Here is a 22,935-nt window from a genome sequence, read left to right as displayed (position 1 = left end):
AGCGGGTTTCCTGTCTAAGACTATATGTCAGTATTATCAAATGTTTCACATCCAGTAGCCGGTGATTAATAAATCAATGTGCTCTAGTGGTATTGTTAAACAAACACAAACTGTGTTGCAGGATTGAACCACATCTGTGGATCTATCTAACTGATTGTTTTTTTTCTTGTTCCAACCAATCCACCACAACTGGTCAAAGGCCGTGGTATATACTTTCCTGTCTGTGCGAAAGTGCATATAAAAAATCCCTTGTTGCCAATGGAAAAATGTAGCGGGTTTCCTCTGATGACCATGTGTCAGAATTACCAAATGTTTGACATCCAATAGCTGATGATTAATCAATCAATGTGCTCTAGTGGTGTCATTACACAATTTAAAAATAAATAATTTAGATATTAACTTTTTTGCACAGCAGCAATGACTAAAATTAAACAGCAAATTTACTTACAAAGAAAAAACATTTTGAATGGCATGTGCTGATTTGGAGGTCTACTTTGTTATCCTGCTCCAATCTGGACTTATTCCTAATTGTTTTATTCATTATTTGGTTAAAGGAGTCTAGTTTGTGAGTCAACGTTTGAAAAATCAAACATTACATTATCATGGGCGCCATTGAACTATTTCTTGTTCCAGCCAGTGCTCCACAACTGATGTAACAAAGGCCGTGGTATGTACTTTCATGTCTGTGGGTTGGTGCATATAAAATATCCCTTGCTGCTAATCGAAAAAAGAGTAGTCCATGAAGTGGTGACAGCAGATTTTCTCCCTCAATATCTATGTGGTCCTTAAGCATATGTCAGACGCCATATAACTGTAAATAAAATGTGTTGAGTGTGTCGTTAAAAAAAACATTTCCTTCCTTCCTTCCTAATTCTGACTTGTATATTTTCATAATTTCTATCAGGATAACTCGTAAAGTTTTAGTATTTCCAAAAGTATAACTTCACACAGTCAGAACTTGTTGTTGCATTTGATTATTTGTCACTGGAATCCAAGCACTTTTCCAGATAGACTATATCTGCCATCAAACTGAATTTCATAGATAAATCAGGCTATGTTCCAGGACAACACAGTTAAATAGATAAAGGTAGAATCAAAACTTTTGGATGGTGTTAGATGGTGTTACTGTTGGACACTGTTTAACTGAATAGTAGTTTCTGGCACAGTCCTTTTGTAGATGGTTTTTGTGACACGAGTCTCAAGAAAATCTGTCATTGTTGCTCCAAGGATTGATTTTCTTGAAATGAATGTCAAAAAACTATCTACAAAAGGACAAGTGCAGAAATAAACTCTGTCAAAAAAGAAACGCATAGGCAAAATATTCATGGAATTATCTCTTTAATACAAAGTGGCATAATTTCGTTATTTATGATTGTATCACAGTCAAATTTGACATGAGTATGTGAAAATGTTCTTGCTATAGACTGACAGCAGTGGAGGCATTTTCATCACCAAACGATGTCGCACGAGGGCGCTGAAATCAGTACCTTGTGTGGCCACTAGAAGCAGCAATCACTGTGCGGCGTCTCCTTGACATAGACTGAATGAGTCTGTGAATCCGGGCACATGGAATCCTAGCCCACTCTTTCTGCAGTGCATATGACAGTTGCGGAAGCGCCTGAGGCTCCGGGTCACGCTGGCGTACATGTCTGTCCAGTTGTCCCATAGATGTTCAATGGGGTTAAGATCTGGCAATCTTCATGGCCATGACAGCACATTAAATGTTCTCATTCTGTAGGAAATCCATTGTTATATGTTCTGTATGCAGCCTGGCATTGTCCTGCTGAAAGAGTTCTCTCTGTCGATCCAAAATGGGAAGCATGTGACGGTGAAGAATTTCATCCCGGTAGCGTACAGCTGTCGGGTTGCCTTGTATGAACACAAGTTCACTTCTGCCTGTGTACGAGATGGCTCCCCACATCATGACACTCCATCCACCAAATCTGTCAACTTGGGTGATGCAGTTGTTGACAAAACGTTCCTTGCGGCATTTGTAAACACATTGTCATCCATCACATCGCTGTAGAAGGAAATGTGACTTGTCGCTGAACCATACTCGCCACCAGTTCCCAAGTTCCACCCCTGTACATTCGTGCACCAGCAAACATGTAAATGTTGATGTTGACGTCGCAGGACGGGGCCAACATATGGTCTCCTAGCCCGTAAACCAGCTTCTTGAAGTTGGTTCCGAATGGTTTGTGCAGACACCCTTTTCAAACCAGGCATGCATCCAGCAGTGTTCGTTGCTGTGGCAGTGCGGTGTTTTAGGGTGCATTTGGGCATGCTGCCCCATTCCAGGAACATTAACAAACATGGTTATTCAGCAACATTGTACTAAACACTTTTCTTCTTTCCCTATCACCTATGTGTTTCTTCTTTGACAGAGTATATTTTCTTGTTCAGTGATATGTATAATTTTAGTATAATTATTATAAAATTCACTGCATTTAAGTTTTGTACCGTGATGTCACGACCCTGCTCACAGCTGATATGTATTATGTCACTAGAACAAATGCATGTAGTGTTACTTATTATATTACGTCATGTACTATCTTTATTTTGGAATGACATAATAAACAGGTAACAACGGCTGTCAGCCTCCTAAACGACAAGACCAATTAACCAATGAAAAAGGCTCATTACCGTCATGGAGAACGTGTGCTAGATGTTTTTCTAGCACAGCTTTCTGGCACCTTTCTACTGGTTGACTGAACTAGAATTAATTTTATCGTAGATACAGTACAATACGAACAGTCCTAGATGTTCAGAAAGTTAACAATAAGGATGCCAATTCTTAACAAATGAATGCAAAAGAGGGGACATGTGTTTCAACTCAATAGACCATTTTTAGTATTTTATATTGACTTTCTTTTAAAATCATTGTTGCTGCTGAAGTTTAAAGATTCCAGATGTCATTCTTTCTGCACGCAATATCGAACCCTGTACAAGTAGATTGACTGGCCACAGTTGTGTAATGGTTGATGTATCACACTTGAGACTTGTAGACACTGGGTTCAATTCCTGGTGCTGGCTCCCACCCTGAGTGAGATGTAATAGCTCTGCTAAAAAGTGTGAGATCATTAAAGGCAGATGAACATTGTGAAACATTACAGTTTTCAGGGATCAACTGTCCTATTGTTAAATTAGCAAATTAGTATAATTTGTTAAAGTTTCATGTTTCGATCCGTTTTTCACAAAGTATAAGTCCTAGATCAGTGACACCTGGTTTATAGGTAGAGATTATTATACGAACTTGTATGTTGTACTGAATGTACGAAACGGGAGTCAGGATTTTTGTATTGCAATGGTAATGCGTGAATTTTGAGGGCAAACCTTGGCTGACACAACCATGACAACTAAGGTTGATCCCCTTGATGTTAGTTGAATTATATACATATACTTATTTTGTTGGTCTAGTGATTAAGGACAGTATGATATGGTCTTGGCCTCGGTGGCGTCATGGTTAAGCCATTGGACATAAGGTTGGTAGTTACAGGGTTCGAAGCCCGGTACCGGTTCCCACCCAGAGCGAGTTTTAACGACTCAGTGGATAGATGTAAGACCACTACATATACCCTCTTTTTCTATCATTAACCACTAACAACTTACAACTAACCCACTGTCCTGGATAGACAGCCCAGATAGCTGAGGTGTGTGCCCAGGACAGTGTACTTCAACTTTAATTTGATATAAGTATGAAAATAAATTAAAATAAAATGACAGTCGAATTTGTGTTAGTTAATTATATACATATACTTATCTTGTTGGTCTAGTAATTAAGGACAGTATGATATGATCTTGGCACATAATTAAAAACCATGGTCCAGAAACTGATTTTACCCGACACTGTCAGCCACCATTCACATTGTAATTGCCTCCTCATTCTGTCACCCATTTTGGAACAAAAGTAAAGTTTGTTTTATTTAACGATGCCACCAGAGCACATTGATTTTTTATCTTATCATTGGCTATTGGACGTCAAATTTTTTAAAATTTATTATTTAAAATTTTTTGGAACAAGATACATTATACACATTTTATAGTCTCTTATTTTAATAGATCATAACCAAACAATGAACAAATTTTTTTGAATAGTGCAGAGGCCCCTGGACACTGTCTGGAGACAGTAAACATTGTAGATTGCTCTTGGCTGTTAGCCGCTGAGACAATTCGGTGTGACAGGGCTGGGACACAGTTATTGGATTATTGAGCAGGCAAATGGATGCAATCTGTTTGGCTCGGCTGGCAGCGCTGTGTGGCACAGTGGCGGGGGATCGGCCTGTCTCCCGGCGTCGTACGTCTTGATCACCGCAATCAGATCACAGGTGACACAGGCATCCTCGTGGACTGCTAATTAGCAGCGGCACTCACTTCTTGTCATGGTTTCTGTGCGAGTGTCAATGTGTGTGTGTGTGTATGTGTCTCTCTGTGTGTCTGTCTGTGTGTGTGTGTGTGTGTGTGTGTGTGTGTGTCTGTCTGTCTGTCTGTCCATCCATGTCTCTCCATGAGTGTGTGTGTGTGTGTGTGTGAGAGTGTGTTGGTGTTTCTGCCAGAAAGAAAATTTTGGGTATGGCGCTATGGAATTGAATGCAACCACAGGATATGGGGGGCCTCCCCCAGAAAGAAAATGGGTTATGTTTATGGTTAGGGGTAAGAAAATCATACGGTAATGATAAGAATAATTAATTTTGTCAAAAGGTTAAACTTAAAAAAAGAAATCTGCAAAACACTTTGGGTATGGCGCCATACCTGTTTTACCCTCTGGCAGAATCCCTGTGTGTGTCTATGGTTGTGTGAGTGTGTGTGTGAGTGTGTTTGTGCATGTCTGTCTATGGTTGTGTGAGTGTGCTCTCTATGGTTGTAAATGTGTGTCTGTGCATGTCTGTCTATGGTTGTGTGTGTGTGTCTGTGCATGTCTGTCTGTCTATGATTGTGTGTGAATGTGTGTCTGTCTATGGTTGTGTGAGTGTGTCTGTCAATGGTTGTGTGTGTGTATGTCTGTCACTGTCTGTCTATGGTTGTGTGAGAGTCAGTGTGTGCATGTGTGTGTGCATGTATGTCTATGGTTGTGTGAGTGTGTGTGTGTGTGTGTGTGTGTGTGTGTGTGTGTGTGTATATGGTTGTGTGAGTTAATGTGTGTATGTGAGTGTGTGTCTGTCCATACCTGTATATGGTTGTGTGTTGAGTATGTGTCTGTTCACGTCTGTCTATGGTTGTGTGTGTGTGTGTGTGTGTGTTTGTGCGTGTGTGTGTGTGAGAGAGTGTTTGTGAGAGTGTGTGTGTCTGCCTATGGCTGTGTGAGTGTCAATGTATGTATGGTAGTGTGTGTAGACCTGTACATGTCTGTCTATGGTTGTGTGAGTGTCAATGTGTGTATGTGAGTGTGTGTCTGTTCATACCTGTATATGGTTGTGTGTGTTGAGTGTGTGTCTGTTCATGTCTGTCTATGGTTGTGTGTGTGTGTCAGAGAGTGTGTATGTGAAGAAGACGCACTGGTATATGTATGCAAGGATGATACAGATAATGAAAGAGGAAACCTGCTGTGACCATATATCTGTGTGTGTCACATTAATAATCTTGGATGTTGTCAGAACACATGGATGATTGAAGCAGTCACTTCCTTCTTTGTGTGCAAAGGAAAGGAATGTGTATTTTAAATCAAAGCTGTTTAATGTGTGACATGATAATTGTGACACTTTGTCTACACAGAAAACATGTATGCACTGTCAAATTGGCTACTCTTAGTGACTGTTAGGAAGGGATCCTTTATATCACTTTTACTTATCACATACCACATTGTTTGAATGGGAATCATCCTAAAGGGACCACTCAGAGATTGACACTCAGGGTTTTTGCCAGAAAGAATGTTTTGGGTATGGCACTATGGAATTGAATATTTACAATGATTTGCTGCATGCACCTGCTGTCCCACAGAAGGAAAATGGGTTAGGTTTTGGGTTAGGGTTAAAAGAAATCATATAGTAATAATAAAGAGTCTTTAATTTTGTCAAAAGGTTAACTTAAAGGGACACACCCTAGTTAGAGTTATTTGTTAACCATTACGGCGTTGTTTTTCGCTATTAAACCCCATTTTTCACAAATAAAATTGCACTTTACTTACATTTTATTATTTAGAATACACATTTCCATTAACCTGAAGTGCTTTTTGCTAATCCTGATGTTTGTAAAACCATGAAGTGCATTTTTTGCATTTTTTCACAAGACGTCTATCGAGAAAAAACCATTAAGCTAACGAGGTCCAATCTATTTTTAGAGGGAATCTTCCTGTGTAAACATCACAGATGTTGGTATACCACGTGACCGTTATCATTTTGGTTCGGTTTGTTTTCTCGTGCACGGCTCGTGCAATCAACATCCGATTTGTCGTTGTTCATTTGTGTGATTTTTCTTCACAGTTCGTGAACATTTTCAGTAACAATAAAGTTCAGACAAGTAAGTGTCTCAATACAAAATGTTACAAACCCTTAAAACCAATAAAAGTCTTACGATATCTGGAGAGGGGATACAACCAGGACAGAACAGTTGGAACATGTCCAGGAGAGGTGAAAAGAACGCACCCCTAGTCTGTGCGCACTCTGTGAAATTTGTCGTGACGTAGGCATTGTTGTGCTTCGAGCGGCATCTACCTGTGACATCAGAATACTAACTTTCAAAATTATTTCAAGCAATTGGGATATGGGGATTCCCATGCTATTTATCGATATAAAACCTGCTTTTTCACTCCATTTGATAAAAACGTGATCTAAGTGTGTTACAGGTTTGTAGATTAACCAAATTATAATTTATTTGCGCTAGATGGAACTAGGGTGTGCGGCTTTAAACAAAATAATATCTGCAGAGAATTTGGATATGGTGTCGTAGCCATTTTACCCTCTGGCAGAAACCCTGATACTAAAACTCAAGACTCTTAAAGCAAGTACTGGACTGTCATGGGGCAATTGTTAGGATGGGGGGGGAATTAATCCATGAGGGGTAGTTGAGCCAAATCTGTGATACTTCATTAGGTGGCGTCTTAAAACAGGTTTCATCCTTTCAATGGTTTGAACCTCTTTGGATCAGACAGTTTGGGTGGAGTGAACAGTACATTGAAGATGCGTACACATATGGATGAAATGGTTAGGTGTATTTGTGTTGTTCAGGAAGGTCCAATAGCCGATGATTAATTAATCAATGTGCTCTAGTGGTATTGTTAAACAATACAAAATTGTTCGGGAAAGTTTCTTTTGACTCCCTTTGTATGTATTTATGTTTTTCATACATAAGTCTCAAGTTTGTTTTGTTCAGAGTTATTACTAAAATTGTTTTAGATGTGTGTGAGTTGGTGTTTAATTAATGTTGTGTCTATTGTGTTCAAAGAGTTATCACTGAAATCGCTTTAGATGTGTGAGTTGGTGTTTAATTAATGTTGTGTCTATTGTGTTCAAAGAGTTATCACTGAAATCGCTTTAGATGTGTGAGTTGGTGTTTAATTAATGTTGTGTCTATTGTGTTCAAAGAGTTATCACTGAAATCGCTTTAGATGTGTGAGTTGGTGTTTAATTCATGTTGTGTCTATTGTGTTCAAAGAGTTATTACTGAAATCATTTTAGATGTGTGAGATGGTGTTTATTAAGTAGTGTGTTCAAAGAGTTATCACTGAAATCATTTTAGATGTTTGTGTTTAATTCGTGTTGTGTCTATTGTGTTCAAATAGTTATTACTGAAATCATTTTAGATGTGTTTGTGTTGGTGTTTAATTTATGTTGTGTCTATTGTGTTCAAAGAGTTATTACTGAAATCGTTTTTGATGTTTACTTGGTGCTTAATTCTTGTTGTGTCTATTGTGTTCAGAGAGTTATCACTGAAATTGTTTTAGATGTGTGAGTTATTACAGTAATTGTTTTAGATGTGTCAGTTGGTATTTAATTTATATTGTGTCTATTATGTTCAAAGTGTTACTACTGAAATCGTTTTACAGTGTACATGTGTGAGTTGGTGTTTAATCCATGTTGTGTCTATTGTGTTCAGAGAGTTATTACTGAAATCATTTTAGATGTGTGAGTCGGTGTTTAACTCATGTTGTGTCTATTGTGTTCAGAGAAAAGGAGAAGGCAGAGGCCAAGGATTTAAAGGTTCTGGAGATTCTACAGATCAAGGATGATCGGATCGAGGAGCTACAGAACATTGTCTCCAAGCAGACGCAGGAAATAGGTGACCTCCTGTCAAAGTAAGAAAACATTATACCAACATTTTTATCACAAATGAATTTTACACAAACTGAATATAATTTTTTTAAACATTAGATAGAATGTGAAATTTATTTCTGAATGTATATGCACTTGTATTCCGTCCCATCATTCTATTAAAAAAAAAATTGTAAATAATTTCAGTTTGGTTTGACGTAAGAAGAAAAGAAAAAAGTGTTTTAGAAATAACAAAGAAATACAATTTGTGTGTGCAATTTTCAAATCAATCGGCTCGAAAATAAATAACTTGTAGTAAATTACATAGTATGAAAAAAATGTGATCCCTGTGGGACGGACTGTAGTAATTTGTTAACACTTCACAACTCAAAATGATCAGCCTGTATTTAAAGATGAGTAATTACCAATGTTCATAATCTGAATGATCACATAACCTGATGATTCATCAGAGACGTGTTCAGGAGGGTGAGCCGTCACAGTCGCTTGCTAGACTGGGTTTTTGAGCCTAACGTTATATGAATGTGATATGATAAAAGACAAAGGTACCAGTCAAATTATTTGTGAACTCTCGACCTAAACATGCCACTGGGAAAAGTGAAAAGTACTTACAAAAAATGAACATCATCAAAAGTTTGCCACACGACAGTTACATTTAGACAATCTTGATTGATGTACAGAAATTATTATTATTTTTGTAAACAACATTTATTCAAATAAATGAAGTGGATTGGCAAACAGGCGATACGCCTATACAAATGCCTCTCCACAAGTGTTGTAAGCATGAAGCTGTAGCTTTCAGTGTTTTTATGTGTAAATGGACACAGCATTTTCAAGTCCTCACGATGGTGGTTTCTTTACACAGGAAGGTTGACCTTCAAGACCAGTGTGGAAGGATGCAAATGGAGGTCGATGCAACTCGGGAGAAATTGTCATCATCTCAGATACAGGTTAGTGTGTTACGTCTAGCCAACATTTAGTCGTTTAAAAGAAGTTTTGTTTTCTTTAGCCAACGTTCTATGGTTTTAAACAGAATTTAGTTTTCTAGCCAGCATTTAGTAGTTTTAAAAAAGTTACTGTTTTCTCTAAACAGCATTTAGCTATTAAAAAAGATGTCCTGGATTCTCTAGCCAGCATTTACTGGTTAAAAAAAAACCATTAACCCTCTCCATCCACACAAACATTAACCCCTCCCCCCAACCCCCCAAAAAACCCCTCAAAACCTCCCTCAACATCCACCATATCTCATCCTGACAACGTGTCTCACTATATCTCACCCTGACCACTTGTCTCACTATATCTCATCCTTCCCACGTGTCTTACTATATCTCACCCTGACCACCTGTCTCGCTATATCTCATCCTGACTACCTGTCTCACTATATCTCATCCTGTCCACCTGTCTCACTATATCTCATCCTGTCCACTTGTCTCACTATATCTCATCCTGTCTACCTGTCTCACTATAGCTCATCCTGTCCACCTGTCTCACTATATCTCATCCTGTCCACTTGTCTCACTATATCTCACCCTGCCCGCCTGTCTCACTATATCTCATCCTGCCCGCCTGTCTCACTATATCTCATCCTGCCCGCCTGTCTCACTATATCTCATCCTGCCCGCCTGTCTCACTATATCTCACCCTGCCCGCCTGTCTCACTATATCTCACCCTGCCCGCCTGTCTCACTGTATCTCATCCTGTCCACCTGTCTCACTGTATCTCATCCTGTCCACCTGTCTCACTGTATCTCATCCTGTCCACCTGTCTCACTGTATCTCACCTGCTCACCTGTCTCACTGTATCTCACCTGCCCACCTGTCTCACTATATCTCACCCTGTCCACTTGTCTCACTATATCTCATCCTGCCCGCCTGTCTCACTATATCTCATCCTGTCCACCTGTCTCACTATATCTCATCCTGTCCACCTGTCTCACTATATCTCACCCTGCCCACTTGTCTCACTATCACACATAATTTCACCCTGGCTTCTTGTATTGCCCTGTTCACTTGTCCCACCATACGTGTCTCTTTCCACTAGTCTCACCCAATTTCACCCTGGCCTTTTCTCACCGTGTCTCTCCTTCCACTAGTCTCACTATATCTCATCCTGTTCACTTTTCTCTGTCTCACCCTGTCAACGTGTCCCACCCTATCTCATCCCAGTTTAGATATTAACTTACAAGGAAGCAACATTTTGAACCACATGTGCCGATTTGAATACCACTTTCTTACCAAGACATGCCCCGATCTGGACCTATTCGTAATTGTTTTGTTCATTATTGAAACAAGGGAGTCTAGTTTATGAGTTAACATTTTCTGTTTTATTTTTATAATTAACATCATACACTGTCAGCCATTCGACAAGCACACTTAATTTGGGACATTTCCGGTAGGGTATTCATACTGCATCTAGTGTTTCTGACTTGCATATTTTTATAATCTGTTTGAGTATGATAACTTATAAAGTGTCTGAATTTCTGAAAGTATAACTTTATACAATCAGAGCTATAACGTTTGTTGCATTTAATTGTTTTTCATTGTAAAATTCAACCACTGTTCCAGGTATTCTGATATATGTGCCATCAAACTAAATTTCCTTTTGACGGTAGATATATTTATTTATTATCCATATGGGCAGTGAGATGCAGGTGAATATATTTCCCTGCTGACGTCATGACGTTAGTTTGGTGACATCATCGGTTTCTTCGACTGTCAAGTCTCTCGTTGATGAGATTTTAGAAACATGCTCTAAACTAATTTCTTTGTAGTTCATTCACTTCTCACTAGAAACATTCATTCACTTCCCACTATAAACATCAGTTCATTACGAATGTGACCTCTCTTGCTTACATTTGATTTGTGTACGTAAAGATAGCTTTTGACGTCATTGCTTTTCATTCGTGACATCAGTTTCCTCAGGCTTTCACGTCATGTATATTATATAGTTTGTGTCATGTAAGAAGTTTAAAGTTTAAGTTTCTAAACTATTTACACAATGGATAATAAATACAATAACCCACTCGATACTGAGAATTACGGATTATGTCCCTCGTGAAATTAATGTTGTCAATCACTCGCTAAAGCTCGTGACTGTCAACATTAATTTCACTTGGGACAGATAATCTGTAATTCCTCGTAACTCTGGACAACATCGATAAAAGTACAATTAAAACTGTTGGGCAATGTTGGATGGTTTCTACTGTTGGTTGGTATTTATTAGGGCCGTTGAGACTAAATATGATTTTAAATGTAGTGCAGTATTGTACTGGGATGTTCAAAATATAAACAATACAGACACTTAATAAGTGGACATCGATTCCAAATGAAATTTACCATTTTTGTTATTTCATGTTGACTCTCTATTAAAATCCATGGCATCAACCATTTTTCAGCTGAGGTTTAGAGCAGGCAACAGAAATTACTCACACCATTCTTGCTGCTTACTACATGCAGTATTGAACCCTGTTTACTTGTCTCATCCTGTCCATATATCTTGCTGTCTCACCCTATCTCACCTTACATGTCTCACCCTATTCATATTTCTTGCTCTGTCTCACTTTATCTCACCCTGTACATATTTCTTGCTTTCTCTCACTTTATCTCACCCTGTTAACTTATCTCACCCTGTACATATTTCTTGCTATCTCACTTTATCTCACCATGTTGACTTGTCTCACCCTGTATTATATTTCCTGCTCTCTCTCACTTTATCTCACCCTGTACATATTTCTTGCTATCTCACTTTATCTCACCCTGTTTACTCTGTCTCACTTATCTCACCCTGTTAACTTATCTCACCCTGTACATATTTCTTGCACTGTCTTCCGCTATCTCACCCTGTTAACTTGTCTCACCCTGTCTTATATTTCCTACTCTGTCTCACTTTATCTCACCCTGTCTTATATTTCTTGCTATGTCTCCCCCTATCTCATCGTGTTCACTTGTCTCACCTTGTCTTATATTTCTTACTCTGCTTCGCCCTATCTGACCCTGTTCACTTGTCTAACCCTGTCTTATATTTCCTGCTCTGTCTCACTTTATCTCACCCTGTTTACCTGTCTTACCATGTCTTATATTTCTTGCTCTGTCTCCCCTATCTCACCCTGTTCACTTGTCTCACCCTGTCTTATATTTCTTGGTCTATCTCACCCTATCTCACCCTGTTCACTTGTCTCACCCTGTCTTATATTTCCTGCTCTGTCTCACTTTATCTGACCCTGTTCACTTATCTCACCCTGTACATATTTCTTGCTATCTCACTTTATCTCACCCTGTTTACTTGTCTCACCCTGTCTTATATTTTCTGCTCTGTCTCACTTATCTCACCCTGTTAACTTATCTCACCCTGTACATATTTCTTGCACTGTCTTCCGCTATCTCACCCTGTTAACTTGTCTCACCCTGTCTTATATTTCCTACTCTGTCTCACTTTATCTCACCCTGTCTTATATTTCTTGCTATGTCTCCCCCTATCTCATCGTGTTCACTTGTCTCACCTTGTCTTATATTTCTTGCTCTGCTTCGCCCTATCTGACCCTGTTCACTTGTCTAACCCTGTCTTATATTTCCTGCTCTGTCTCACTTTATCTCACCCTGTTTACTTGTCTTACCATGTCTTATATTTCTTGCTCTGTCTCCCCTATCTCACCCTGTTCACTTGTCTCACCCTGTCTTATATTTCCTGCTCTGTCTCACTTTATCTCACCCTGTTCACTTATCTCACCCTGTACATATTTCTTGCTATCTCACTTTATCTCACCCTGTTTACTTGTCTCACCCTGTCTTATATTTTCTGCTCTGTCTCACTTATCTCACCCTGTTAACTTATCTCACCCTGTACATATTTCTTGCACTGTCTTCCGCTATCTCACCCTGTTAACTTGTCTCACCCTGTCTTATATTTCCTACTCTGTCTCACTTTATCTCACCCTGTCTTATATTTCTTGCTATTTCTCCCCCTATCTCATCATGTTCACTTGTCTCACCTTGTCTTATATTTCTTGCTCTGCTTCGCCCTATCTGACCCTGTTCACTTGTCTAACCCTGTCTTATATTTCCTGCTCTGTCTCACTTTATCTCACCCTGTTTACTTGTCTTACCATGTCTTATATTTCTTGCTCTGTCTCCCCTATCTCACCCTGTTCACTTGTCTCACCCTGTCTTATATTTCTTGGTCTATCTCACCCTATCTCACCCTGTTCACTTGTCTCACCCTGTCTTATATTTCCTGCTCTGTCTCACGTTATCTCACCCTGTTCACTTGTCTCACCCTGTACATATTTCTTGCTCTGTCTCACTTTATCCCACCCTGTTCACTCATCTCACCCTGTGTTATATTTCTTGTTCTGTCTCACCCTATCTCACCCTATCTTATATTTCTTGGTCTGTCTCCCCCTATCTCACCCTGTTCACTTGTCTCACCCTATCTTACCCTGTTCACTTGTCTCGCCCTATCTCACCCTGTTCACTTGTCTCACCTCACTATTCTGACCATAGTCTTTGAACGGCTGTGACCGGGTTACTAGGTAGCACTCGTTATTAAAGGATAAAACAATGGCTGCATGTACTGAATAGTAAAAGTGTCAGTATTTTGATTGTTATTTAATTAAATATGCATTTTATTATTATTATTATTATTATAGAAACATTGTGTTAAATATATATAGATGAAAGTACGTATTTCACTTTTCTAAAGAATAAGACCACTTTACAAGATAGAAAAGTTGGCCCTGGTCATGGTCATGGTCATAGGTTTTAATGTGCACATTCAGAGCAAGCTGTTGTAGCACTTGCATGTCATGGGCAGAGGTGTCAAATTCTGCTGGATCCTCCATCCAGGACAGAATAGTTTACCTTCATTAGTAGTTGGTCTTTATAGAGTGGCTGTTTAATTTAGGGTATGACTGACCTGTACAGTCTTCATATTGGCCTCACTACCCTCAGGGCTTGTAGTATTTGTATAAAATGCACTAATCAGTGATTTTAAAAAATTTACTAGCCACGATTGAAAATTCACTGGCCCTACTTTAAGTTAATACAATTTTACTAAATAATAGCAGAAATTGGATATATGTCACCTAAAGAGAGAGAGATAGCTTAAAAACACTAACATTGGGGGTGGAGCTGTGGGGGGGGGGGGGGGGGCAGTATACTTATATTTACAAAATAAGACTTAACTGCAACATTGTACACACTAGCCATCGGGTATGGCAATAGTAGTTATTTACTAGCCCAACATTGAATATCACTGGCGATGGGAGTGGGGCTACCATAATCTAGAAGCTCTATTACATGTGGATCTAACAGCAGCCAGTGGTAGCTCATGTCCACCAATCAAAACCTTACATGCAAGTGATTTAAAAATAATTTAAAAACATTCCGAATTATTCTGAGGGTATACGACATGTTTCGTGTGAATTACGAATGCCTTAAAACATGTTTTATTTTATAAAATAAATAATTTGTAATGTAAAACTGAAGACTGATTTAGTTTTTAATTTTTTTTTATAAATAAATAAATAATTTGTAATGTAAAATTGAAGACTGATAACCCATCCCGTACGTATTGGTATGGTTCACTGTATTGCAGCCACTAAAATAGATTCGCCTGATATTTTTAGAATTTGTATGCTCCCAAATAACGTTATAAAAGGCGAAGTGTGATTGGTCAATATTTAAATTATTATTTACAGACGAAATGTTACCTGGACATTGGAGACTACGCAATGTTGTTAGTAATCTGATTAAAATTAGTTCTACTGGTCTAAATAAGGCATTTGTAATTCACAGGAAACATATGGTATACCCTCAGGATAATTCGAAATATTTTCAAATTATTTTCAAATCACTGGCATGATTCTGCAAGTAAGGTTTTGATTGGTGGACATGAGCTCCAACTGGCTGCTGTTAGATCCACATGTAATAGTGGAGCTAATTTTAATTAGATTGTTGTTACGCCTGCACTGTGTTAGAGTAACCACTGTTTGGGTACCAGTCACTTAGTAGTTGCACCAAAATGATTGCAACATTTTGTTAACTTGGACTTTAATAAAATTACATCTGTAAGTATATTCATTTCAGGGATGGGACATAGATTACTGGTGACCATATATTCATTAGTGAACTGTTGCATGTGAAAGGAAATCGAAAGTATTGACTTGTAGATCCGTTTTTCTTTTTACATATGATCGATGTTGGTTGGTTTTTTGGTTTGTTTCATTCAATCATCATCATGATGGTTTATTTGTTTTCCCCTCACTGGCCATCGGGCTCTAACAATGTACATATTTGTGGAATACTAGTATATTTATGACTACTAGCATTTGCATTTTATTTATTTTTTTATAATAATTAATATCGGCGAATTAATCACAGAAGTAAACTCGTCCCTCTTTTTAATGGTTACAATTTTTACGGTCCCAGTAAAGAAATTCACGGGTCGGTGCAGGGTCCTTCCGACCCCTAGGGGAAACACTGCATGAGCCTGACACTAAATTCTCTCTCACTGGGGTGGAATGTAGCCCAGCGCTAAAGCGTTCGCTTGATGTGCGGTCGGTTTGGGATCGATCCCCGCCAGTGAGCCCATTGGGTTATTTCTCGCTCCAGCCAGTGCACCACAAAGGCTGTGGTATGTGCTATCCTGTCTATGGGATGGTGCATATAAAAGATCCCTTGCTGCTAATTGAAAAGAGTAGGTCATCAAGTAGCGATATCAGGTTTCCTCTCTCAATATCTGTTTGGTCCTTAGCCATATGTCCGACACCATATAAATGTAAATAAAATGTGTTGAGTGCGTCAATGAATAAACGATTTCCTTCCTTCCTTCTCTGTCAGTAACCTATAACAATTTACTACTGACCCCTGTCCTGGCTAGATGACCTATTCCCTGTATCAGTGGGTTTTTAAAAATAATGTTAGTTTGTCTTGATTGAAAAAGGAAAACTGAGTTAGAAATTATATTTTGTTGATTAGTTTAACCTACTAAAGTCAACATTTGATTATTCTTTTATTCAATTGTCTTTACTAGTTGGAAACCTGGGTTTTTTTTTTAATAAATATATTTACAATTAAAAAACTTCTGTCTCCACAATTTGAAAGTTTTTGAGGACATGGCATTCCTCACTATGGGTACACATTGCAGTGTTGTTTTTAAAACAGTTTTCTTTTTTTATGCCAAGTCAGACTGGAATTATTTACAAAAAAACACCAACTTGAAGGCTGGAATAGGGGTGAAGATACATGTAGCTGTGTGGTTAGGGCAGTATACTTCAACCTGGAGTGGAAATGAGCATCAAGACAAATGACAATGTAATGCTGACACCATGACATTATTTCTTCTGCCAGTTAATCCCACCCTGTTAGTGAGAACCACAGGGGATGGTTAATTCATTATTTGTAACTGCTTTATATTAGTGTCCTCAGTTTGTCCTGGAGTCACACAATTAGCAGTCACTTCTGTCCTCATCAGATACTGTCCCTTGCACATTTTCTGTCAATTGAATTCATCAATATTTAACAAGGCAATCTTGTATTGCCTGACAGTCACAACTCTAACCCAATATGTCCAGCATATGTGAAAAATTAAAAAAAAAAATCTTTTGTATATGTAAGCAACATTAATATGTTAATAGTATTAATGAAGGCTGTGATTGCTCCCATCATGGCCTCCTGTGGGGGAATAACTTATTAATTAGTTGCACTGTGGGATTTAAAAACCAATTGTGGCTCCGACCATCCACAAATTTGATTAACGCAAAGACAGTGCAATGTCACATGCAGGCGGCCATTACTACTGCAAGAGTCGCCGCCAATCAATTATTAATATCCTAGTTGCATTTAGAATTTCGTGTCAACCACAGCGAGAAAGATTGGTGTTGGAATTTGTCGTTTGTCACGATATGGCTTAGGAAGGCAAACTTGGGAAGACGTGTTTTGCGAGATTAATTCATGTATTAGTGATGGGACTGCACTTGTGAGGAGTGATTCGCTGGTCTCCTGGGAGTAGAGCACTGTGGAATGACACTACATGATACAACACAATCTGTGATCTTATTCGGGCTATTTTAAGACACAACCTCCTTGTTAGCACAGGCTTTTTGTCTGTCTGTCTCTCTCCATCTCTTTCTCTTTAGCCAATGCACCACATACAACTGGTATATCAAAGGCAGGGGTGGGAATTCTCCTCAGATCCACGGTTTTCCTCTCATGGAACATTGTGTTTCTTCGCATTTTAATTGTCCTTGCCTCCGGACCCCTCTAGATTTCCTTTTTTTTCTCCACAGTTTACCACCCTGGACCCCTCTAGATTTCCTCTTTTTTACAGTTCACCAATTTCCACCCCTGCAAAGGTCGTAATATGTGCTATCCTGTCTGTGGGATAGTGCATATAAAAGATCCCTTGCTACTAATGAAAAAATTTAGCAGTTTTTTTTTCTCAGACTATACATGTATGTCCAAATTACCAAATGTTTGACATCCAATGTGCTCTAGTGGTATCGGTAAACTAAATAAAGTTTGACTTTAACTCTTTGTCTCTGTCTTTGTATGTGTGTGTGTATGCTAGTGACAATCTTTAATGAAGTACTGTCTTTAATGTTATTAGCACTATCTTTAATGTTATTAGTACTATTTTAATGTTACTAGTACTATTTTTTATGTTACTAGTACTATTTTAATATTGCTAGTACTATTTTAATGTTATCAGTACTATTTTAATATTATTAGTAAAATCTTTAATGTTATTAGTACTATTTTAATGTTATTAGTATTATCATTAATGTTATTAGTACTATTTTAATATTGCTAGTACTATTTTAATGTTATTAGTACTATTTTAATGTTATTAGTACTATTTTAATGTTATTAATACTATTTTAATGCCTAGGTGTTAACATGTTATTTTCTCTTCATTTATCATTGCGTGTATGTGGTGAGGTGGGTGATGAGTAATGAACTGTTTGCTTCTTTGATGAATGTTTTTACCTGTAATTCTTGATAAAAAAAGAGTTAATTTTGTTTTTAATGATGCCACTAGAGCACATTTATTTATTAATCGTCAGCTATTGGATGTCAAACATTTGTTATTTCTGACGTACAGTCTTAGAGAGGAAACCTGCTGCATTTTTTCAATTAGTAGCAAGGGATCTTTTAAATGCACCATCCCACAGACAGGCACTGTTTCTGCCAGAAAGACATTTTTGGGTATGGCGCTATGAAATTGAATGCAACCACTGTCAACAGGGGGTATTGTGGGGCCTTCCCCAGAAAGAAAATGAGTTAAGTTTAGGGTTAGAGTTAAGAAAATCAGACAGTAATGATAAGAGTAATTAATTTTATAAAAAAGTTATTTAAAAAAAAAAAAAATCTGCCAAAAATTTGAGTGTGGTGCCGTGCCCGTTTTACCCTCTGGCAAAATATCATGGCTTTTGATACACCAGTCGTGGTGCACTGACTAGAATTAGAAATAACCCTGTAGAGGTCGATCCTAGACTGACTTCGCGTCAAGTTTTACCACTGGGCTAAGACCCACCCTGTTATTCTTGAGAACTTTACTCTGTGTCAAGAGAAGGGCGGGATGTAGCCCAGTAGTAAAGCGCTCGCTTGATGTGTGGTCGGTCTAGCTAGGATCGGTCCCCATCAGTGGACCCATTGGGCTATTTCTCATTCCATCCAGTGCTCCACAACTGGTGTAACAAAGGCCGTGGTATGTACTGTCCTGTCTGTGGGATGGTGCATATGAAAGATCCCTTGCTGCTAATCAAAAAGATTAGCCCATGAAGTGGCGACATCGGGTTTCCTCTATCAATATCTGTGTGGTCCTTAACCATATGTCTGACGCCATATAACCGTAAATAATATGTTGAGTGCATCGTTAAATAAAACATTTCCTTTCGTGTGTCAAGAGACATTCCATTACAATTTCAATATTCTAGAGAATTATGCACCTACAAGTTTGCTAATATTATGTAGGATAGATTCATTTGTAGTTATTTATCACATACATGTGTAAAAACAATGAAATATAGTACTCGACAGTGTAATACAGATAATGCACCTTTAACAGTTGGCAGTAAGTAACTCTACTTCCTCCCACAGCTGCTGTAGCAGTTGTGTCATCCACATCTGGTTGTCAATCAGCAGGGAGTCACTCCCACACATGTTGTACTATCTTGTCCTCAGTGAGGCCCTGTTTGGGAGGAATCTATAGTTATCAGTGGGATGAATCTATAGTTGTCAGTGGGATAAATCTACAGTTGTCGGGGGGGGGGGGGGGGGGGAGACATAGCTCAGTAGTAAAGTGCTCCCTTGATGTGCTGTTGATTTTGGAACAATCCCTGTCAATGGGCCCATTGGGCTATTTCTCGTTCCAGCCAGTGCACCACGACTGGTATATCAAAGATGGTGGTATATGCTATCCTGTCTGTGGGAAAGTGCATATAAAAGATCCCTTGCTGCATTAGAAAAAATGTAGCAGGTTTCCTCTGATGACTATATATCAAAATTACCCAATGGTTGACATCTTCTTCTTTTTCTTCTGCATTCAGTTTCTTTATGCTCCTTGAATTCAAATCATGAGTTTACCCGCCTCTATGAAATCCAGTCAGCAGCAGGTCGTCTTTTTCGCCCCAAAGTTTTTCTCCGATTGTTCTGGGTTGTGGCTAGATGTTTTCTCTGATACTGTCATATGTTGGACACTTTGCAGTACATGATCTGGAGTTTGGGGTTCAGTGTTACAGTGGCAATGAGGTGCTGTTACCACTTTGAGTTTATAGAGATGTGCACCGAGTCTGCAGTGCCCTGTCCTCAGTCTGAATATCATTGTTTGTTCTTGTCAGTTTAGGTGTATGATGGGGTCACTTGGATAAGTACATGTACTTCCTGTCCTTGTTTAACAGGACCGGCCTCGGTGGCGTAGTGGTTAAGCCATCGGTCTACAGGCTGGTAGGTACTGGGTTCGGCTCCCAGTCGAGGCATGGGATTTTTAAACCAGATACCGACTCCAAACCCTGAATGAGTGCTCCGCAAAGCTCAGTGGGTAGGTGTAAACCACTTGCACTGACCAGTGATCCATAACTGGTTCAACAAAGTAAAGTTTGTTTTATTTAACGACGCCACTAGAGCACATTGATTTTTAATCTTATCATCGGCTATTGGACGTCAAACATATGGTCATTCTGACACTGTTTTTAGAGGAAACCCGCTGTCGCCACATAGGCTACTCTTCTTTATGACAGGCAGCAAGGGATCTTTTATTTGCGCTTCCCACAGGCAGGATAGCACAAACCATGGCCTTTGTTGAACCAGTTATGGATCACTGGTCGGTGCAAGTGGTTTACACCTACCCATTGAGCCTTGCGGAGCACTCACTCAGGGTTTGGAGTCGGTATCTGGATTAAAAATCCCATGCCTCGACTGGGATCCGAACCCAGTACCTACCAGCCTGTAGACCGATGGCCTGCCATGACGCCACCGAGGCCGGTCCTGGTTCAACAAAGGCCATGGTTTGTGCTATCCTGCCTGTGGGAAGCACAAATAAAAGATCCCTTGCTGCTAATCGGAAAGAGTAGCCCATGTAGTGGCGACAGCGGGTTTCCTCTCAAAATCTGTGTGGTCCTTAACCATATGTCTGACGCCATATAACCATAAATAAAATGTGTTGAGTGCGTCGTTAAATAAAACATTTCTTTCTTTTTCTTTTGTTTAACAGGCTGTGTTGAATTTCCCTTTTATGAGAGTCTTCATCTCTGAAAGTGACACTCTGCATGTGACGGTGTTGTTGGCATTCATAAGCTTGTTTGGCTAGTTGTTTGACATCCAATAGCCGATGATTAATGAATCAGTGTGCTCTAGTGGTATCGTTAAACAACCAAATTTTACTATAGTTGTTAGTGGGATGAATCTATAGTTGTCAGGCTTGAATTATATTAGTACTTTAGGTTGCATTGTACCAAAGAAGAAAGGTCCATGTCAAAGTTCAAGGTGCACTGTCAAATATTTATGGAGTAAAAGCAGCTTCAGATCTGATTGGTAGTAATATGTGACCATTGAGTATTTGTGCCAGTACTATTATCCATTGACAATAAATAAATACACTTTTATTTGTTATACAGTTGTTAAGAAGTGTACACCAGAGGTTGAAACCAGTGCAGGGTATCCCCCTAAAAAAAAAAAAAAAAAAATGGAATTGTAAAAGATTTTAAGCAAAACTGAGGGTTGCTAATAAAAACATTCTGCAAATCTCTTAAATGGTATGTGACCCTCCCCCCCCCCCTCCATCCCCCATTTGCATACAAATGGTTTAAATATGAGGTGCCACACTTTTAATGGGTGAACAGTTCCTTTACGTCATTGATGTCTCCTTAATTCAAAAGTTAATCAGGAATGGGGGAAAAAAATAATTTGGTAGTACTTGTCAAAATTACCTTTGCTGATCAATTTGAGCCTGTCATAAATGTAAACGTATCTGTCAGCAAATGTTGAAATGTTTCTGTTGTGCTTTATTAATCATGTACTATTACATATATGCCCATAGTTACATGGCTAAACTGAGGCCAATGTAATGTCTAGTTTTGACGGGTAGTCAGCTTACAGGGGTTTGGATTGAGTGTAATGTCTAGTTTTGACGGGTAGTCAGCTTACAGGGGTTTGGATTGAGGTAAACTGAGCCCAGTGTAATGTCTAGTTTTGATGGGTAGTTAGTCAGCTCACAGGGGTTTGGATTGAGGTAAACTGAGCCCAGTGTAATGTCTAGTTTTGATGGGTAGTCAGCTCACAGGGGTTTGGATTGAGGTAAACTGAGCCCAGTGTAATGTCTAGTTTTGAAGGGTAGTCAGCTCACAGGGGTTTGGATTGAGGTAAACTGAGCCCAGTGTAATGTCTAGTTTTGATGGGTAGTCAGCTCACAGGGGTTTGGATTGAGGTAAACTGAGCCCAGTGTAATGTCTAGTTTTGACGGGTAGTCAGCTCACAGGGGTTTGGATTGAGGTAAACTGAGCCCAGTGTAATGTCTAGTTTTGAAGGGTAGTCAGCTCACAGGGGTTTGGATTGAGGTAAACTGAGCCCAGTGTAATGTCTAGTTTTGACGGGTAGTCAGCTTACAGGGGTTTGGATTGAGGTAAACTGAGCCCAGTGTAATGTCTAGTTTTGATGGGTAGTTAGTCAGCTCACAGGGATTTGGATTGAGGTAAACTGAGCCCAGTGTAATGTCTAGTTTTGATGGGTAGTCAGCTCACAGGGGTTTGGATTGAGGTAAACTGAGCCCAGTGTAATGTCTAGTTTTGAAGGGTAGTCAGCTCACAGGGGTTTGGATTGAGGTAAACTGAGCCCAGTGTAATGTCTAGTTTTGATGGGTAGTCAGCTCACAGGGGTTTGGATTGAGGTAAACTGAGCCCAGTGTAATGTCTAGTTTTGACGGGTAGTCAGCTCACAGGGGTTTGGATTGAGGTAAACTGAGCCCAGTGTAATGTCTAGTTTTGAAGGGTAGTCAGCTCACAGGGGTTTGGATTGAGGTAAACTGAGCCCAGTGTAATGTCTAGTTTTGACGGGTAGTCAGCTCACAGGGGTTTGGATTGAGGTAAACTGAGCCCAGTGTAATGTCTAGTTTTGAAGGGTAGTCAGCTCACAGGGGTTTGGATTGAGGTAAACTGAGCCCAGTGTAATGTCTAGTTTTGAAGGGTAGTCAGCTCACAGGGGTTTGGATTGAGGTAAACTGAGCCCAGTGTAATGTCTAGTT

At 39.2% G+C, this 22,935-nt stretch overlaps 1 protein-coding gene across 2 annotated transcripts in view; it reads left to right on the top strand.

The window, feature by feature from the left end:
- LOC121383549 (centlein-like) overlaps positions 1–22,935 on the top strand; it is a 162,720-nt gene that overhangs the window by 5,517 nt on the left and 134,268 nt on the right. For both annotated transcript variants that reach the window (XM_041513647.1, XM_041513639.1), the window contains exons 4-5: positions 8,099–8,227; positions 9,067–9,151. In XM_041513647.1, coding sequence (XP_041369581.1) covers positions 8,099–8,227; positions 9,067–9,151 — 214 coding nt within the window. The remainder of the gene's footprint in view (positions 1–8,098; positions 8,228–9,066; positions 9,152–22,935) is intronic.

Source organism: Gigantopelta aegis, chromosome 2 (assembly GCF_016097555.1).
Source record: "Gigantopelta aegis isolate Gae_Host chromosome 2, Gae_host_genome, whole genome shotgun sequence".
Taxonomy (NCBI): Eukaryota; Metazoa; Mollusca; class Gastropoda; order Neomphalida; family Peltospiridae; genus Gigantopelta; species Gigantopelta aegis.
This window is presented reverse-complemented; position numbering and strand designations above follow the sequence as displayed.